Source organism: Myiozetetes cayanensis, unplaced genomic scaffold (genome assembly GCF_022539395.1).
Source record: "Myiozetetes cayanensis isolate MyiCay16 unplaced genomic scaffold, myiCay2020 scf19, whole genome shotgun sequence".
In the NCBI taxonomy this organism is placed as follows: Eukaryota; Metazoa; Chordata; class Aves; order Passeriformes; family Tyrannidae; genus Myiozetetes; species Myiozetetes cayanensis.
Window position 1 is genome coordinate 2,764,596 of NW_026087400.1, and position 19,235 is coordinate 2,783,830.

At 61.8% G+C, this 19,235-nt stretch overlaps 1 protein-coding gene across 1 annotated transcript; it reads left to right on the forward strand.

The window, feature by feature from the left end:
- Nucleotides 1–4,415: 4,415 nt before the first annotated feature.
- VSTM2L (V-set and transmembrane domain containing 2 like) lies at nt 4,416–17,201 on the forward strand. Its single transcript, XM_050313917.1, has 4 exons — nt 4,416–4,633; nt 11,976–12,145; nt 13,214–13,264; nt 15,825–17,201. Exons 1-4 carry the CDS (start codon nt 4,525–4,527, stop codon nt 16,134–16,136), a joined length of 642 nt encoding a protein of 213 aa, XP_050169874.1. The 5' UTR covers nt 4,416–4,524; the 3' UTR covers nt 16,137–17,201.
- Nucleotides 17,202–19,235: the final 2,034 nt, after the last annotated feature.

Genomic DNA, 19,235 nt, shown 5'->3' on the forward strand with positions numbered 1-19,235 from the left:
GATAGTTTTTTACATTTAATTTTTTTGGTGCTTAATGGTTTGGAAAGAGGGAACTGTTCCACAATGACGGACACCTGTGATGGTGCTCCCCTCCATCGGGAACCTGGCAGTGGGTTCTGCAGAGGAAGGAGTTAATGGTCTGGAAACGGGCTTGAGTTGTTCTCTGAAGAAATAATTCTTTTCAAGTCATTTTCCTCTGAATTTTATGCTTTAGAGACTTCCCTGTGTGGGGGCTGCTCCGGGCACAGGAGCCTTTCGCTCCCAAAGCCTCCACGTGCCGTGGGGGTTCCTGCTGCCTTCCTCACATCATGTTGGGACCCCCGGGGCTCCCTGGGGTGGGGTGCTGGGGTGCAGGGCTGTGACCCCTCCAAACCAGGCAGGGGGGTGGAGACACTGCATATCCCTTCCCCTGGGATGCTCCCACTGCTCTCCCAGCCAGGTCGATGCTGTTGTGTCTTTCGTGGAGAGGGTTGGTGGGTTGTGTTTCCTCACCTGTGTTCCTGCCAGCCGCCTCCCTGGCTGCTTCCTGCACCGGGGGATGCAGACGGGCTCTGCCTGCGTGGCTGGCTGCGCCCGGGATGATTTGTGGAGGAGCAGGCTGTAATGCTGCCTGGCGGGAGCATTGTTTTCCTGCGGCGCGCGCAGACCTTTGCAAATAATCTAATAACGCAGGAATGTCAAACTTCAGCTGTGGAAGGGAATCCTTTTATACAGGAATTGTCAAGTCTCTAAACAAGTATCAGAAATGAGCTCGGTATCAATGTGGAGGGTGTTTATTCTGCCCGTCAGAGAGATGAACAACCCAATTCACTCTCCCAGGCAGACGCGGATTTGAGTGTTGGTTCCTGGACCTCAGGAGAGCTCAGTGCTGAGCCTCAGGGTGCCCCCACACGAACCCTTAAAGAGGTGAATTTCAAAATAATGCACAAGACAGCCCCCTGTGCTTCGGCAGCTCCGGGGTTTGGGGTTTTTTTCCTTCCAGTTGCTGGGCAGCTCTGGCTGCTGAGGTGTGGATGGCATCAGAAAGAGCATGAGCAGACCTTGGGAGCCAGGAGGAAAGGACCAACCCTCTTGCTTTCATTCTGGGTGTCCTTGGGCAGTGCCAGGCTGGGGCCATATCCTTGGGGGATGGTCCGTGTGCCCTAGTGAGCAGATCACCCCAACTGCCCCACAGAGTCTGGATCCTCCTGGAGCTGGTGCCCCATGAGATGCTGCTGATCTGGCTGAACCCCCACCCCCTTCCAACCTCATCCTGCTCTTCTGAGCTCCACTGCACCCTCCAGCTTCCCAGGCTGATTTTGCCCTATGGACAGGTGTCCCAGGAAACCCACACGTGAACCTCGTGGGCACACCAGCTGTGACCATGGAGGATGTGGTGCCACTGGGATCTTTGTAGTGTCACAGCACGGACGCAGCCACTGGATTGCCCCATCTGGCAGGTGCCCCCCTGAGCAGAGCTGAGCGCTGGGCAGGAACCTAGCCCTGGCAGAGATAAGGAGCGTTTCATCCTCGAGAGTGAGTCCCTGGGCCTGTTGTGCTGGAACAGGAGCCCTGTGAGGGAGGTGCTGGCTGTTCAGAGCAATAACAAGTGTGCAGATAAGGGACCTCGTTACACAGCGGGTGCCACATCTATGCCCCGGGAGCCGCTGGCTGTGCTCCCTCTGCTGCGGGCGAGCGGCCTCCCCCCGTGTCCCTGTCAGACTCTCAGGGCTTCATTGGGGCTGCGTGGCTGCACCCACAGGCAGATCTGCCCGGGGCCTCTTCACCAGCAGATTAAAATAGAGGAGGAAAATGAAACAAACCTTCACAGTGTGCTTGAGACGTGCAGGCACTGACTCTTCCCCATCCGCCCGGCCCTGCACAGCCCCGGCGCCCGTTTGTCATCCGCTGCGGTGGCAGAAAATCAGCTGGAAATGGGGCTTAATTCAGGCTCTGCCTCTAGAGGTGTTCCCGGCTCCAGGAGGAATTTATGCTCTTTGCTTCCTCCTGGCATGATTTAAATATCTCTGATGGTGCACGGGCAGGTTTCAGCCCTCGAGGTGCAGCTGCGCAGCCTCGGGTTCCGAGTGGGGGCTGTGCCACCCTTGTGTTGGGGGGCAGGAGCTGGGCTGGGGCAGGGGACCCTCCCCATATGTGGGATGCACCATCCTCAGTGGGGGATGCCTCCAGCTTCTGCTCTGGCTATGCCCGTGGGATGCTTCACAAAGTGGGGTGCCGGGTCTAGGGGGCACAGGGTGTAGCTGCTGTTTCAGTGTGGGCTTGTTGGTGTCCCCTCGCTGGCCGGTGGCAGAGGATGGTCCCTGCACCAGAGAGCAGCCACGAGACTGAACCCAAAATGTGGGGCACACGAGTGCTTGGCCTTTGCTGCTTCTCCTGTTGCACTCGCCCCTGTGCATGAACCCCATCTCTTGGAACATGATCCCTCTATTTTGGTGCGTGGGTTCTGCCTCCACACGAGCCTCTGGGGGATCTGATCTTTTGCTTTATCAGGATCACACCCAGAGTCGCTCCCCGAGGCAGCCCTGTTTGCTCAGCAGCTCCAGGCAGCTTTCCCTTGGGAAGTTTGGAACCCTTTGCTGCTGCTGTCACCATCCCAGAGTGGGACCCTCTGAACCCAGCAGGCCACAGGACCCTCCAAATCCAGTCATCGCCTCGGCGCCCATTTGTCTGTCACTGCCACTCCCTCCTTCCTTCAGCTTTTAACTCCAGAGGGAGTAATGAACTTGGGCAGAGATCAATGCTCTGCTCTGAGCTGGGCTTTATTCTGACATGCGGCAAACGCTGCAGTGGGTACAACTTTTTTTTTAAATTATTGATTAGTAACGCTGGTACGAGGCAGCTCAGCTCCTGCCCAGGGACCTGCCTTGCTGGGGGGAATGGGAAGAACACCCCCACTCTTTCTGCTGGAGCCCTGCCGAGGGAAGGGCAAGGAAATACAGTCAGTATTTTCAAATCCAATTTAAAGAATCTCTTTGTAGCAAACATCTGTCATCTCGTGGCAGAAAACACCTGAAATAATCTGATTTTGACTGTTTATCTAGATAGCAAATATCCTTCACGTTGCTCTGGCCTGCACAGATACTCTCGTGTGAGTGATGTGTGCCCTGTGCCTCCCCCAGTGCTGAGGCCGGTGTGTAGGGCAGGGATGTGGCACCCCTGGGTCTCTCAGGGCATTTTTAGGCTGTTCAGAAGAGGTGTTGGAGCTGCACAGGGGCTGGTGCTGCAGCTCTGACCTGCTGCGAGGGGCAGCTACTGGTGCTGTCAGGGGGTTTGGCCTCGAGATCTGTGGAGCCAAAGGGAGACTGGGATCCTGCCCATGAGTTCCATGAAATGCTGCTCATGGCAGGAGCAGGGTGGTTGTTCCAGCCCTCTCTGGAGTGGGAGATCCCTGCCTGGCTGCTGCCACTGGCCACGCTGCACTGTGCGTGAGCCCGCACCCACCCCGGCCCCGGGGTTTTCATTTCGAGACAAATCCCTCGCGGTCTGGGGCAGGGATCGGGATACGCGGGGAGAACCGTGCTCTTGCTCTTTCCTTCACGCTTAAAGACCCCTCAAACCGCTCCCAGACGGGCCCCGGCCCCCGTCAGTGCAACCGGAGCCCCGGGCAGCGAACCCTCCGGGCACCGCACCCCCGGCACGGCGCCTGCGGGCGCTGGGGCCGTGCTGGCATGCACTGGCCCGTCCTGGGCTGAGCTGTGCCGGGCCGTACCACACCGGGCTGTGCCCTACCGGGCGGGTCGGGCGGAGCCCCGTACAACGCCGGGCGCTGTCCCGGGTGCTGCAGCCGCTCCCGCCGGGACCGGCGGTGCCCGGGGGTCTCGCCCTACGGGGAGCGGAGCCAGGGCCGGCGGGGAGAAACCCGTCCGGGGAAACCCGCTGTGCCCCGGGAGTGTCGGACGCCGCCGGTGCCCTGCGGGGCGGTGCGGCGCGTGCCGGTGGTCCCTGCGGGGCAGTGCGGGAGGGTCCCGGCGGTGCTGGGGGTCGTGGCGGGGCGGGCCGTGGAGGTGGCAGCGGTGCCGGGGGCAGTGCGGGGTCGGGGGTCGTGGCGGGCGGGCCGAGGTGGCAGCGGTGCCGGGGGCAGTGCGGTCGGGGGTCCGGTGGGCGGGCCGTGGAGGTGGCAGCGGTGCCGGGGGGCAGTGCGGGGGTCGGGGGTCGTGGCGGGGCGGGCCGTGGAGGTGGCAGCGGTGCCGGGGGCAGTGCGGGGTCGGGGGTCGTGGCGGGCCGGGCGGTGCCGGGGGCAGTGCGGGGGTCAGGGGTCCCGCGTGGGCGCGGCGCGCGCGGCCCCGCCCCGCGCACTTTGAGAATGAACCGTGGGAAAAAAACTTGGGGGGTGCGCGCGGGCCGGGATCCCTCCGCCGGGCGGGGGAGGCTCCGGGCGAGCCGCGGCACCGCCTCGGCGCGCGGCGCCCTCCGCGCGAGGGAAGAGCTCCGCAGCGCGGCGGCGCCGGGACCGCGGCGCAGCCCCGGGGACAGGGCTCGGCCCGGCGGCGCCGCCGCCCCCGGGACGGACGCGCCCGCGGCAAGATGGGCGCCCTGGCCCTGGCCCTGGGGATTTTCCAGTACCTGGGGCTCTACCTGCAGCTCGGCGCCGCCTCCCGGCACCCCCCGTGGGACGCCCCGGCGACGGGCAGCGGTGAGGCGGCGGCGGCGGCGGCAGCCGGGGCTCGGGCGAGGGGCGGCTGCGCTGGGGCGCTCCCGGGGTTCGGTGCCCCGCGGGGCTGGCGGCGGGGTCGGGGCGGTCCCTGCCCGGGCAGCGGGACGGGTGCGGGGCTCGGGGTCCCGGTTGGGCTCCGCCGCCGCGGGCAGCCCCGCGTCGCGGTCCGTCGCGCCGGTGGCGCCGAGGAGCGGGGGGCGGCCGGGGAGAGCCGGGGCTGGGCTTCGCCGCTCGCGTCCCCGGGGCCCGGGGGGCGGCCTCTGCCTCCGCCGCTTCGCTGACGAGTCCGGGGCTCTGCGCGGTGCGTCCCGGTGCCCGCCGCCACCCGCACCCCGTGTCCGTGAGCCTCCCGGCGCCGCCACCGCCCGCATCCCGTGTCCGTGAGCCTCCCGGTGCGCCTCCCGGTGCCCGCTGCCGTCTGCACCCCGTGTCCGTGTGCCTCCCGGTGCGCCGCCCGGTGCCGCCGCCCGCCCCGCCGTGCGGTGCCCCCCGCCCCGGCAGCGGGGCTGCTCCGCCGCCTCCCGCTCCGGTGCGCGGTGGCTCGGCGGGTCGCTGCTGCCGGGTCCGCTCGGACCCACCGGAGCTGGGGAACGGGAGCCTGTTCTGCATCCTGCACTCTCCCGTGATGAACCTGTCCTGGCGTGGGGGCAGTTTCCCTGTGGGTGCCGAGAAGGGGGTAGGAGGGGACCGAGCCCCCTCTGAGGAGGCTGCCAGGACCCTTCTCGCTCTCTGTTGGGGTGACACGCGCGGGGTGAAATACGAGCCCGAGGAGTGACCACGGGAGCGTGCTGGGTGCCCGGGGTCCCAGCTCTCCCCCTCGCCCAGCTCCGGAGCCTCCGGCATGCAGAGGAATCCACTCTCTGCCCCAAGGAGCCTCCAGGCACGCGGCACCTCGGGCCGTGCCAGGGGGGAAGGTGTGAGGTGTCCCGCCGTTTGTGATGTCCCTCGGCGGTGCAGCGTGCGTGGGCCAGCAGGTACCCTCCTGCCCAGGGAAGGGGTGATCAGCCTCTGCATTGGGGGATCGTTGCGGGAGAGTTTCCAGACCTGCCTTCCTGGCATGCCAGAAGGAGAGGTGGGTGAAGAGCCTCCATTAGCCGCCGCCGCTCCCCTCAGAAATTCAGCAATAGGCAAATAAATAGTGAAATGGTCGCTGTGAGGGAGCAGGGAGCCAAGGAGAAGAAATATTCTGGGAGGGTGAGTGCACTTTGGAGCCACATTACAGCTTGCTACTCGAGCAGTTCTGCAGCAACTCACTTAATCACAACAGAAACCTTTATTAACGATACTGAAAAGCAGTGAATAAGTGGGTCATGTATAATAAGCCGTTTGTGTTCAGTAGGTGAATACCAATTTGATAAAAGCTGTGCGTGCTGGAAACCTGTATAAATCGCTGTTTAGCAGATTGGAGATTGATCATTTCATTACAGGCTGCTACAGCTTTCCCTCCGCACCGAGAAGAGTCCGGCAGGTCGGGGATGTGGAGCGGGAGAGGAGGCAGGGCCAGTGGGATGGATTTGGCTGTGGCTGGTGGGGTTGGTCAGGTCCTGCCAGGCTTTGCCCGCAGCAGGCAGTGCCCGGAGCTTGCCGCCATCTCTGCCCGGGGCTGGCGGCCTGGAGGAGCCTCCACAGCGTCGCGAGGCTCTGGCACAGCCCGCGAGTGGCTTCGCTCTTCCTTTTAACTTGTTCACAGTGAGGGAATTGAGTGGGAGCAGCATGTGCTCCGCAGGCATGGGCGGGCGATCATGAGCACCCCTGGGGTGCGGGCAGCTCCCCCATCCTGCCACCCCACAGTGGGCTCTGCTCACAGGGCAGCCAGGGCTGTGGGGGAGAGAAAAGTCACAGTCAGATAAAGTCCTTTCCCTGTCCCCACAGCAAAGGCTTTGCCTTGGGTAAGGATGGAGCCAGGATGGGCTCCATCTGCCCTGGGAGAGCGCCTGAGCCGCAGGATCCCTCCCGCCATCCCTCCCCTACCCACAGCGCTGCCTCTCCCCCCTCTCTCCTCTCCTCAGGCTGGCGCCTTCAATTATTCATGCCCCCCGTTGCAGCCTGTGCACGCCGGGCTGCTGCCATCGGCTTTCACACGCGCTGGCTGGGAAGCTCCAGCCACCTTCCCAGCCTGCTAGCTCTGGAGCGGGGCAGGGGAGCCGTGCGGTGGGGAGGACAAGCCGGTCTCCTTCCCAGCATCGTGTGCAGGCGGTACCTCCTCGCCGTCAGCAGAGCCGAGGCTGGAGGGAGCGGGGCCCCGGCTCCCCAGGGCACTGCCCTGCTCCGTTCCTGCACACCCCGGTGATTATTCTATCAATTACTTTCATAAACACTTTGCATTCTGCCGGATTTTTTCACACTTCCTGATGGGAATTCTCCACCCGATGTGTTTTTCCTGCTGCTGTTCGTGCAGTCATTCAGCGCAATTACATCTGACACCTCTCCTCATCAAACGTCTGGGCTTTCTCTTCCCTTGAAGCGGCTGACAGACGACGGGCCAGACACTGGGAATTATTACATTAGGACAGTGACAGCTAATTTTAATCATAACGTTCCCCATGAGCGAGGGGGGAATCAGAGCAGCAGCCGGCACGGCTGTGCCCGGCCTGGGAGCCGTGGGCAGCACGGCAGGGCTGGAGTGAGGACCTGGAGGGGGCCAGGGAGCTGGATAATCTCCACTGCTCCCCTCTTCATCAGAGGACAGGCAGGCACCTAGGCAGGGAGTGCTCTCCCCTTCATAGCTCCTCTGGGATTTTGGTTCACAGTCTGAGTGGGACTCGTGAGCCTTGGGACAGACAGCCCTTCCCAGCCCCATTGCTGATGATTCTGGTTCTCTCTGAGCTCCTCTTCTCCATGGCCATATCCCCTCCTGCAGGCTGCTTTCCTGCCTGGCTGCCCACTCCCTACAGCTCCATCTGCAGTGGGTGCCCAACTGGGCACCAGGGATGTTGGTTGGGCTCGGTTGTATTGGGTGAATTGGTGCCTTGTAGCGTGTGCTCCGTGTGGAGCTGGACTGGGATGAGCCCACCAGTGATGGGCCTGGCAGAACTGGGCAGGAGGGGGCTGTGTCCGTGAGCACCAGGTGCTGCTGGCTCTGTGGGATGGTACCAGCACTGTGTGTGGTGTGGACAGCTCTCAGCAGTGGCTGCCAGTGCCGGTGGCTCATGTTTTGGGTGCAGGGTGTGAGACCAGGGGGCTGATCTTCAGCAGAGCAAAGCTCTGGTCAGCCCCATCCCAGCTCCTGCCTGCTGGGAACCATCCGCTGGCAGAGAGCAGCACCAGAGCGAGTGGTGGCTGCAGGATGGCTGCACATGCTGCTGGGGTCCCACTGGGAGCTATCAAAACAGGCCATTTTAGGGCTTTGGTACTTATGCTATCAAATAACAGCTCTTCCTTGAGCCCCTTGGGAGGGAATTGTCTGAGAACTGCGACTCCCCAGGAGCCAGCCAGGAGCAGTGAGTCCCCTTGCCTGGGTAAAGCTTCACGTAGCAGGGGCCAGGCTGGGGAACTCACCACTGGCAGCTCTCCCTGTGGTGGCTCAACATCCAGGCAGCAGGACGTACCGGGGGCAGGAGCTGGAGCATCCAAACGTGTTGGGGCACTGCTGGAAACACCTCCTGGTTTCAAGGTTAATTCCATCTTCCCGGTGAGGTGAACGCTGGCCTGATCACAGTCACTGAATTAGCTGGATTTTTTTTTGTTGTTGTTTTTAATTCATGCTGCAAATTTGAGCTCCTTCTGCTGCTAATGTGACAGTAAGTAGGGGCAGAGCAATCGCGCTGCCACCCCCAGCGTGTGGCGGGAGCCTCCTGGCCTCAGCCACGGCCACAGCGCTCCAGCCTGACGTGTCTCGTGGGAAGGGAGGTGGCTGGATCGCTGGAGGAGAGCAGTGCTCACTGTCTGAGCCCTCTGCCCAGCTCAGCGGCCGGAGCCAGAGCCCCCTGCCCTCTCTCACCGGTGCCGCCGTCACGCCGTGTTTATGCAGCGGTTTGCACCGTGATGTGTTTTCGGCGCCCTGGGGTCAGCATCCCTGCCCGCAGGCTTGTCAGCAGGAGATGCATCCACAGCTGTTAGCGGTGGTGGGAAGGAGAGGGAGGCTCTAGCCCGACTTGCGCAGCAGCCGCTGGCAGACCCGGTGTCCCCGCGGTGGGGACAGTGTGGGTCACACGGCCGGTCCGCTGGGTAGTGCCCAGGCCTCTGCTCCTGGATCCAGCCAGAGGGTGCCTCCTGATCTCCTGGGGTGTGTCCTGCTCAGGCAGCCCGCAGCAATGGGTGGGGGCTCCTGTGGCACCCAAGAGGATCCCTCCTGCTCTGGGTCCCTGCTCGGTGTGTGCCGGGACGTGCCCCGGGTGCCTTTGCTCAGGTGCCTTTGACACGGTGCTGCTGCAGCCGGGGCTGTCGCTCCGTTAGCCACACGGGTCAGGGATGCCTGGGGAGAAGAAGGTGCTGGAGGGGCCGTGGGTGCCTGGGGAGGGTGCCAGCAGTGGCGGATGCTGTCAGGCACGTTTGTTTTTCCTGCAGTGGTGCAGCTCAAACCGAGCAGGTCGGAGCCGGCCCCGTGCCAGGGATGCAGGGCAGAGTTTGGATGGACATGTCAGTGGGCAGGAGCGAGTGCAGAGAGGCCCCTCAGCTCCCTCAGCCCCTGTCCGTGCCCAGCATGGGACAGAGCAAGACCCCAGCCCCACTGTTTGCCAGGCATGTGCCACCCCACCAGCCCAGCTGTGGCTCTGGTGAGGGGCTCCAGCTCTGCTGGGCAGAGAAAGAGGCTTCCAACTACCTGGCACTGCCATGGCTTAGGGGAAAATCCCTCCTGGAGCAGGCACCTGTGCTGACCGGGTGATTAACAGGCGTTTGCAAATGTCCAATGCATATTTAATTGCCCTCCAGTACATGTTTGCACAAACATTAGCCTGAGTGCGTGCCCACGGCGCTGCTCCAGCCGTGGGTGCCCTTGGTGCCTCGTGAGGGCTGTGGTGGGGGGCCACTGGAGCTGGGCTCTGTGGGTCATTTCCAGGTACTCAGGGCAATGCATGAGCTGCCCTTGCCCCAGCACAGGGAAGGTGGGGGCTGCCCCATCCCCGCTGCCCACAGACCCCCTCCCTGTGGTGTGGGACCGCGGTGAGGGACGGTGCCGCCGCAGGGAGGGAGCACACAGCCCGTCTGCCTCCGGTTTATGAGAGCACCAAGCTGTCCCAGCAGGCGTTTTCAATTCCGTTTATCTGTGTTTCCCCATTGAGTTCATTTTATTTCCCCTGATTTTTGTTTCCTGGAAGATTTATCGATCCTGGTGTTCTCAGTTTATGACAGGTAGCAGGCCATAAAGCACGCGGAGCAGCGGCCCCCAACGGCCCCCCCCTCCCTCCACCAGGACACCGCACCAATGTCAGGGGGAGGAGAGGGACAGTGCTGGGTGACAGAGGGGCCTGGTGGGCTGGGGGCTGGGGTGCTGGAGGGGTCAGGGCACTGACCAGTGTTGGTGACCTGTCCAGTGTTGGTGGGAGCAGGGTCCAGGCAGCTTGGCCTCCCCTTTGCAGGGTCCACGCCCAGCCAAGGGCTACTCATGGCTGGGGGCTGCTTGGTGGGGTCCTGATCCCCTCTGCTCATGTGGGGCCGGGCAGTGCATCAAGTCCTGTCCTCACCACATCACCTCTGTCCAGGCACCTGAGGTCCGAGGCATCCACTTGGGAGGGCACACGATGGGACACATCTGAGAGACCTCTGTCCCCAGCAAAGGTGATGACCCTGGTCATCCATCTGTGGGACCTGCCCTCCTCTGGATGCACTTGAAGGTGGATGAGCCCTGGAGCATATCAATACATATACTTCTCAATTGAAATCAGAAAGAAAGAAGGTGCTTGATTCAATCCAACCTTTTCTCTGCTCATCTGCTGAATTCCTGTCTGTGGGAGCAGATTTTATTTGGACCCAGCTGGAGCCCTCAGAGGCTGGAGCTGTGGGGCCTGTGGGGGCTGGCACAGCCTCTGCTGGACCCGCTGGCTTTGGCCATCACTTCTGCCAGCAGGAATCCTGTGGGGCAAGAGCCTGTGGGGCTGCAACCAGGGAATGGGTGGGCGAGTGCTGCTTAACAGCTGGACACAACAGCCTCAGCACCACCGGGGTGGGAGCACAGAGGAAGCCTTTGCCCTGTGTCGAGAAGACCCTCCTGCTCCTGCCACAGCCCTTGGCCCCTGGAGCTGTTCCTTCACTGGCAGCTCCCTCCACTCACCAACATAGAACCCAAATGGCTGCTGGTGCTGAGTCCTGGGCAAACGGGGTGTGGGAACAGCACTGGGAACCCCACCAGGAGACCTGGCCTTGGTAAACCCTGGTGTTGGGTATTTTCCTCAGTTCCCTGCTGAGATGGATTAAAGGAAAGCGATAAGTGGATGGGATTTCCACGCGTCCAGAGGGACGGGGAGATATTAGAGGTATTAACTTTTCGTCTGGGCTGATAATAATTGGTTTTCAGAGGGATCAGGGCTGGTGAGAGCGCTGCTCCCGGCAGGCTGTGTGTCCCAGGGGGCTCTGGTGGCACCGATGGGACCTCGCAGTGGCTGTGAGCCGGCAGCGCCGGCGGCAGGAGGTGGTGGGTGAAGATGAAGAGAGGAGTCACAGGGCAGCCTCTGCAGCCACGACAGTGATGGGGCATGCAGGGGGCTGGCAGCCCTGTCCCGGTGCTGTGCCATGCAGGGGCTGGCAGCCCTGTCCCGGTGCTGTGCCATGCAGGAGCCGTGGCAGAAGCGGCGGCAGCGTTCGGCGGAGCCCTGCACGCCGGGGCTGTCTGTGCGGAGGAACAACAATCTCTCCAGAGGAGATGAAAAGAATTCTAATTACATCTCCGAACAATATTTGTTTTGAGTGAGGAAAGCAAACCATATGGCGTGTGGGAGCCTGTTTGGGGCCGCATTAACTGAGGATTTGTTTTTCATTTATGCCCTGATCTGAGAGAGATGCGATTGTGCTTTATTTGTTTATCACGCCTCGGAGGCACGCAGGGTCCCGCACTCACTCTGGGGCAGAGGTCCCAGGGGTGCCGTGGGAGTGGGGGGCCACAGGCTCCTGCTTCCTCCCTTTCCTCCCACTGCTCTCTGCGAAGTGCCAGGGGCTGGGTAGGCCGGGTGGTTCTGCCGGGGTTGGGGACGGGTCACCGGTGTGGGTAGGGGGAAGCTGCAGATGACAGGGACCTGCCTGCTCTGCTGAGGGGATGGGGTCTGTTTGGCTGGGGAAGGGTTCAGGCACTCCTGGTGACCTCACTGGCGTGGCTGGAGGCATTGTCCTTTGCCGGGAGGGTGTTGTGCCCCGGCAGGCGCCGCAGCCCTCGCTCTGTGTCCCGCAGCCCTCTTCACCGAGATCCCCCACGACATGACGGCGCAGGCGGGCGAGGACGTGGAGATGGCGTGTTCCTTCCGCGGCACCGGCTCCCCCTCCTACTCCCTCGAGATCCAGTGGTGGTACGTCCGCAACCACAAGGACTGGACGGACAAACAGACTTGGGCTTCCAGCCAGGTAATGCCCCTCATCCTCATTCTCCGCAGCAGCACGGAAAGGCAGAGCCCTTCAGGCAGAGCCCTTCCCTGCTTCGCCCAGGGGAAGGAAGGGGGTTTGCCTGCAGCCACTGTTGGGTTTTGGTGGGGGACTCCATACCACAGCAGCATACCCAGTGCTGACTGGACCTGCAGAGCAGGGTCTCACCCTTCTCTGAACAGACAGAGAGAAGCCTGGGGGGTCCCTTGGTGCAGGATCCCCTGCTGCACTGAGGGTGCTCTGGGGCCAGTGGGGCTAGGCTGTCCTGGTTGCCCTTCCCAGCCCAGGGACCGCCTGGCCCATCCCTGTGACCAAGGCAGAATCTTTGTTTTTGTGCTTGTGCCTTTGCCTACCTCATCACCAGCTCATCCCTTGTGGCCCTGCACCCTCCATCCCTCCCTTTTTTCCCTGTTTCCCTGTGTACTGGCCCAGCAAACAGCCTCTCTTTATTTCTCTCTCTGTTCACACAGAGATAAGGGCCAAAGAATGGGAAGCAGCTTTGGGGATTTTAATGAGCCTTTATTGTCCTGTCTTTGGCAGAGCTGCTGCTGGTGTTGCCATAAATTGAGAAGCCTCGGGGCAGCGCTGCCCAGGGGAGCATTGCCAAGGGCCAAGGGTGGTGGGGGCACTGGGAATGCTCAGCCAGTGGGAAGGGGATTGTTGGTAGCAATGGGGGCAGGTGCTGGCAGTGACTGGGGATGGGGTTCCAAGGATGTGGGGCACTGCTGCAGTGGTGATGACACAGTGATGGGGGCTCCATCCCCAGTCCTGGATCATGGGGAACTCCTGCTGGCGGAGCTGAGATGCAGGAGGACCTGTGGGTGATCACCCTGTGCCCCCTGCCCTCTGTGGTGCTGCCAATTCCTCCCATCCCAGGTGCCTGGTGTGCCTCCATCTGCCCTGGGTGCCTGCCCCTTATCCCTCTTCCTCCTTGCTTTGGGGCAGCCATCCTGGGGGTGGGAAGGTGTCTGGTGGCCTCCTGCCTTCTCCCAGCTGAGCTGACCATTTCTCTTCCCTCTCTGGTCTCTCCCCATGCTGCTCCTCCCACAGCTGAAATCGTCACCACCGGAGGAGCCCGGGAAGGACGCCACCAAAATCAGCGTGAGTTTGGGCGATGGTTCTTGGGGGGACTGCACTTGAGGGCTCACTGGGGTGTTCTGCTGCCGTGTCACAGGCTGGGAACAGCGGGGTGGGAGGGCTGGGTCTGCCCTGGTTTGGTGCTGGGGGTGACCTTCTCTCCCTGGCATCAAGTGGCACAGCCTGAACCCTGAGCCCTGTCCGGTATCTGAGCGACACATTAATGCCAGGGATAAAATAATCCAATTGGCTCAGCGGATTAGCATCCCAAAGCCATTTAGGCTCATGTGAGCAGAATGAGGAGTCACTAATCAGTTAAATACAACACTCTTGGCCTTCCACTGCCCAGCACCTGCCCCTGGCTCTCCCTGCCTTGGGGGGCTTTGTTTTTGGGGGTGCCACAGACACAGAGCAGTGTTGGAAAGTGCTTCCCACCATCACCCCTGCCCTGCCAGCCTCTCCTGGCTATTCCATTTTTCCCTCGTTGAGCAAGCAAGGGGGGATGGGGCTGGCCAGATGCCCAGGATCAGTCCCTCATCCCCAGGAAAGGACCAAGAGTCTTTTACAAGGAATACAATGCCAGAACCCTTCCTGATGGAGGGCATCACCTCTTAGTGCCCAGCACGTGATTCTCTTGCTGGTAAGGAATCCCCCTCCAGGGGCCATGTCCCCTTTGATCAATTCACACCCACAATCCATATCCAAACCTCAGCAGGTTCCTCAAGGATCTGTCTCTTACAGGAGTGCTGTGGCTCTCTGTCCCACAAACACCAAAGTTCCAGGGCTGCTGCTGGAGCAGCCGCAGCCTGGGCTCTGCCACGCTTTGCCAGACCCTGCCTGCAGGCTCAGGGTGCTGCTCCCCATGTCCCACCCCAGCCCTGCTCCCAGGGCAGGAGGGGCCAAGGCAGGTGCATGGAGCCATCCTGGGGCCAACACTCCCTCTCATCTCAGCATAATTAGGCAGTTAATTGCACGCTGGGATGGAATCAATGTGTGTGCGAGCGTAACTGGGATTTATCTTGAACTGCTAGAGGTGCAACACCTCTGCTGCCTCCTCCAGATCCAGCCAGCAGGGAGAGGCTGGAGCTTCAAACCTCTTTTGTTTGTTGTTATTTCGAATGTCCTTGATCATGAAGTGTTTACAGAATGGAGGAGGTAAATGAACACATGTGGTTCTGATGGAACTTGTGGTACTGCCATGGCAGCGGGTGACTGGGAACAAACAGCAGCACCAAACAGTGAGGGCTGATGTCAATCCCACTCAAGAGCCACCGTGCCAGGAACCCCTTGGCCGTTTGTTATCCACCAAACACACCTGGTGCTGGAGGCACCGGCTCTGCCTGGAGCCACTGCGCTTTGCGGGGATGAGGAGAAGGGGAACACGACGGGTCTGGGTTTATTTTTTACCCTGCACAGCACAGGGCTGAGCTGGGGCTGGGCACGGCACATCTGCCCATCCCGGCTGTGCCAGGGGCTCTGCCCTGTTCCCATGGTCAGTGAGGGCCATCACTGCCCTGTCTGTGCTGATGGAGCCACAGGAGTTATGGATGCTCATAAAATCCTCCCTCCCGAGGCTCGGTGACCTGTTGGGCAGCGGCTCCGTGGCCACTGGCGGCACCAGCAAATTGGGGTTTTATTTTATTCGTTCTAAATTTCCCAGCCATTAATTTCGGTGACTTCTGGCTCTCCCAACAAAGAGGTTTTTTTTTTCGAAACTCCTTTCCCATGACAGCCTCAGCATCTGGACATGCTCGCACTGGGACCCGGCAGCTCCTGCCCCCCTGCCTTGTCCTGTTCAGACCCCCACTCCTGACAATTCTTTATTGGGACTCACGGCTGCACATGGGGTCTGAGCAGCCCCGAGGTGCCCTTTGGGGTGGCCCTGGCCATGAGCTGTGGCATCAGCTGCCTCTCAGCAGGCCATGGTGTGCAGGGCAGCCAAATACAGCAGTGTATGTGTGTTCATGTGTGCTCATGTGTGTGCAGGTGTCTGCATGTGCCTGCATGCGCTGGCTGCCCTCATGTTGTGTGGCTGTGGGGACACTAAGGGGTCCTGGTCCCCACACTGCCTCCTTTGCCATTTGGGGCAGATTTTGCCTCTCTCCGGCCCCGTTTCCAAACACCATAAAATCCTCAGCTAACAAATGCAGCGGTGAGTAGAAAAATGGCCTTTGCCATCCAGTGTGATTATAGGGAACGGAGCCAGGGGCCTCGGGGCGGGTTATAAATCTGATTTATTGACCCAGCCCAGAGCAGCCACGGCTCTGGCTAGTGAGTAAGTCTTAAATTTCATTGGGTGATAAATACTGAGAGCGAATCAATTTGGTAGAAAAGCTAATTAGCCAGCGTGGTTCCGCATCGATCTCCGAGCCCTGCGTGGCTGGGTGCGAGCCAGGGCTTCCATCATCCCGCTGGGTCCCCCCAGCGCCAACTGCCCGGCTTTGCCCACCCTCACCATGTCCTGCCCGGAGCGTGGCCAGGCCGTGGAACAGTGGCACGCGGTCGGAGGTGGCACTGAGCCGGGTGTCTGGGGGGACAGTGGGAGTCCTGGGGACCACCTGACCCGCCACCTGCCCTGCTGCAGGTGGTGAAGGTGGTCGGCAGCAACATCTCCCACAAGCTGCGGCTGTCGCGGGTGAAGCTGGAGGACGAGGGGACGTACGAGTGCCGGGTGATCGACTCCAGCGACGGCAAGGCGCGGCACCACAAGGTGAAGGCGTACCTGCGGGTGGAGGCGGCGGGGGGCCCGGGGCACCCCCAGGACACCGAGCTGCGGGGGGCCCCGCTGGCAGAGCTCGCCACGCCGGGCTCAGCCCACGCACACCACCACCACCACCACCACAAAGCCGGGAGGGAGCTGAAGAAGCGCTCGGCAGACACGTCCTGTGTGCTGTAGGCGGGCGGTGTGGGGGGACGCTGGAGCCCCCCCCCCCCCGCCCTGGACTCAGCGGAGCCATCGAGGGTCCTGCACCCCCTGCCAGAGACTGGTCCCACCGCCCCACCTTGTTCACCACCCCCCACCGCCTCCCTCTCCCACAGGCCGCCGCAGGTTTCTCCCCCCAGCCCTGCGGTGCAGCGGTGCCAGGGCTCGGTGCGGGAGCAGGACTGTGTCCGTGCCAGGGGCGCATCGCTGGGACTGTGCCCGGGGCCAGGCCGTGTGCCCACGTGGTGGTCCTCATCCCCACAGCCTTCTGCGGGTGGGCGCCTGCTGCTTGATGCCACCGCAGTGCCATGAGCTGTGCTGCGCCCGAGCTCTCCACCCAGTGGAGACCCCCCTGCCCACGGTACCTTCCCTGCCCTCCCTCGTGCTTTGCAGAACCAGCCGCCTTTTCCCGTAGGTTGCCCCGTTTAGTTGCTCCGTTCCAGCCCCACAGTGCTTATCTAAGTTCCAGCCTCCACCCTACAGCCCGTGTGTATCCTGTCCTGCCCTGCCCCTGCCTGCCCCGAAGCCCCCCAGCACGTCAAGGCCTGAGCTCAGCAGAGGAAGGACGGCATGGCACGCTCCTGGCACTCTCCTGGCACGCTCGGGCATCGCTCAGCCAGGCAGCTGCCCGTGCTCCGTGTGTGCCCAGGGAGCCGTGCCGTCGGAGCCAGCCTCTTGCAGCCATCGCTCCTCCTGCCCTTTGCATCTGATGGAGGACAGGGGCTCATCCGCCAGCCCCGCCTGCCCTCCCTCCATCCCTCTGCCCGTGCCAGCGAGGCTCTCGTCCCCTCCTGCCAGCTGAGCATCCCTCCCTCCCATGCCAGGCCACCACGGTGCCCTGGCCAGGGTCTGGCTCACGGACAGAGCCTGTCACCAGTGCTCCTCGGGTGTGCACTGCCACTGGGGACAGAGCTGTGGGGAGGGGACAGGGGGGTCCCGAGCCTCCCTGCCCAGGGGCTGCTGCCCTGCTGCCCCCGCCCGTGCCGCCCAGCCTGCCGCCACCAGACCTGCTGCAGCTAATAAAGCTCTTTAAACAAAGCCTCTCAGGGTCTGTTGTGCTCTCTGTCTGTGGCACGGCGAGGGGACATGGCTTTGGCACTGCCTTGGCTAAAATGGGGCTAGTGGGGCTGGGATTGGGATGGGGATGGGGGTGGGCATTGACACGATCACCTGCAGCTGCAGGCCCAGAGCATTTAAAAGCTGCAGCTGGGGAGCTCCTGCCCAGCCTGGGAGGAGGTTGCTGCTGCTGCTGCCACTCTGAGTGATGTAGGATGTGGCCAGGACCCAGGTGAGCTGGGGTTGCTCCGAACTGGGGGTGGCTGGGCACCATGGGGTGCTGTGGGGTGGCTGGGTGGGCTGCCGTCCTTGACACCCCCCTGGGAGCCCAGACTAGGTTTCCAGTGTAACAGTCCCAAAAGCTGGGTGCTGGCTGCCCCTGGGACCTGGCTCTGCCTCTCTGGTGGGAAAGCAGCTCCCAGCACTGGCAGTGCCCAGCCTTGCTCCAGATGCCCAAGTCCCCCAGCTCCCTTGCAGCTTGTTACTGGTTCCTCTCAGTGCTGTGAAGGGGTAAGAGCAGCTGGCTGGTGTCAGCCTGTGCCAGGGGCAGGAATGGGCACAGGGGGCTGGTGCCTGTGGAGCCACAGTCATCTTTGCCACCTGGAGAGCTGTGGCCTTGGAGAGAATAGGGCATAGGAGAAAAACGTTCAGGTGCTGAAGGGTGAGAGGCTGCTGGTGCAAAATTCCACTTTGCCAGGAGCAATAATGGTGGCTGTGCCACAGCAATCCCTGGGGTTGGGTCTGTGCTTGGCTTCGCCCAGTCAGGGAATGGGATTGCTGGAAGGAGAGGGATCAGGGGGCATCGTTCACTGGTGCAGCAAAACACAGTCCACAGGCAGAGGAAAAGGAAGAGCGAGAGACATGCCAGGGAGGGCAGGAGGCTGCAAATCACCTCAAAAGGGGAGTAAACAAATTGCTGTGCAGTGTAGTGATTTGTAAAACCCGGAGGTGAGCTTTAACAATAACAGGTTTTATTAGAAGAGATTAATTTTGCTGAGCTTATACGAAGTCTTGGGAGCAGGAGTTGGAGGAGAGGACCCTGCGGGGTCCGTGTGTGGGGCCCAGCAGTGCCTGGTGCTGTGTGTGGGACTGTGCCCCTGGGTCTGGGGGTCCCACATGGTCCCATCCGGGTTTGTGCTAGAAAGGAGGCACGGAGGAGGTGGCTGGATTTGGGTTTTGTGGCTTCTTCTCCCTGGGGAGAGTGGGTGGAATGGGGTGAGCCAGGGGGTTGTCCCCATGTGGGTCCAGATCCCAGCGGGTTGGGGGTTGCTTGGGTGCCTGCCTGGGGAGCAGGGTGCCAGCAGTGAAGCCCCTGGGCTCGTGAAGGGGCTGAGCTAAATATGCAAGTCACTGCTGGGGAGGAACCGGCCTCATGAAAATGCCATTTCCACACAGTCTCTCTCCCGGCCATTATCCTGCCTCAGACAAAAGCAATTTACTCTGCCTCCAATAAAGCAGGGGCGATAACGAAGCTGAGAGGAGCTGTGACAGGTGGCTGTGTGACAGGCAGGCCAGCCTCTCCTGCCACCCACACCCCCCGCTGAGGCCAGGGGGGGAAGTCTCTGGGAGAGCACTGGGAGACACTGGTGCTGTGGCTCTGGGGGGGTCTCGGTGCAGTCAGCTGTGCCAGAGCCCAGGCTGGGGGATGTGGCTGGTTCCTGGGCACTGGGCAGTGATGGGACAGCGCTGCCCTCAGATCCTGCAGGATGGTGAGCCCTGGCATGGGCAGGCTGGGTCCTCTGAGCCCCCACTGCTGCAGAGGCGAGCAGAGCCAGGCTGGCTTCAGCATCCACACCTGATGGATGAGTTTTATCAAGTGCTACAACAACCCAGAAAACTGCACCAGCCCCAAGGGCGCTCGGAGACCAAAGGCAGTATTTCACCTCCCTGCCTGCCCTGTCAGACCCGCTCTGAAGGCTCCTTTGTACAGAACCCAACCAGCGTTAAGCACTGAACAGATATTAAAAAAGGATAAAGCTGACCTGCAGCCCTGTCCTACTGGGTAAAAAGCCACTG

Bases quoted from the DNA above. Each gene is read 5' to 3' on its own strand.
- VSTM2L (XM_050313917.1), top strand. From the start codon at position 4,525: ATGGGCGCCCTGGCCCTGGCCCTGGGGATTTTCCAGTACCTGGGGCTC. The intron at 4,634-11,975 runs GTGAGGCGGCGG...TGTGTCCCGCAG, and splicing joins CGCCCCGGCGACGGGCAGCG to CCCTCTTCACCGAGATCCCC. The intron at 12,146-13,213 runs GTAATGCCCCTC...CTCCTCCCACAG, and splicing joins AGACTTGGGCTTCCAGCCAG to CTGAAATCGTCACCACCGGA.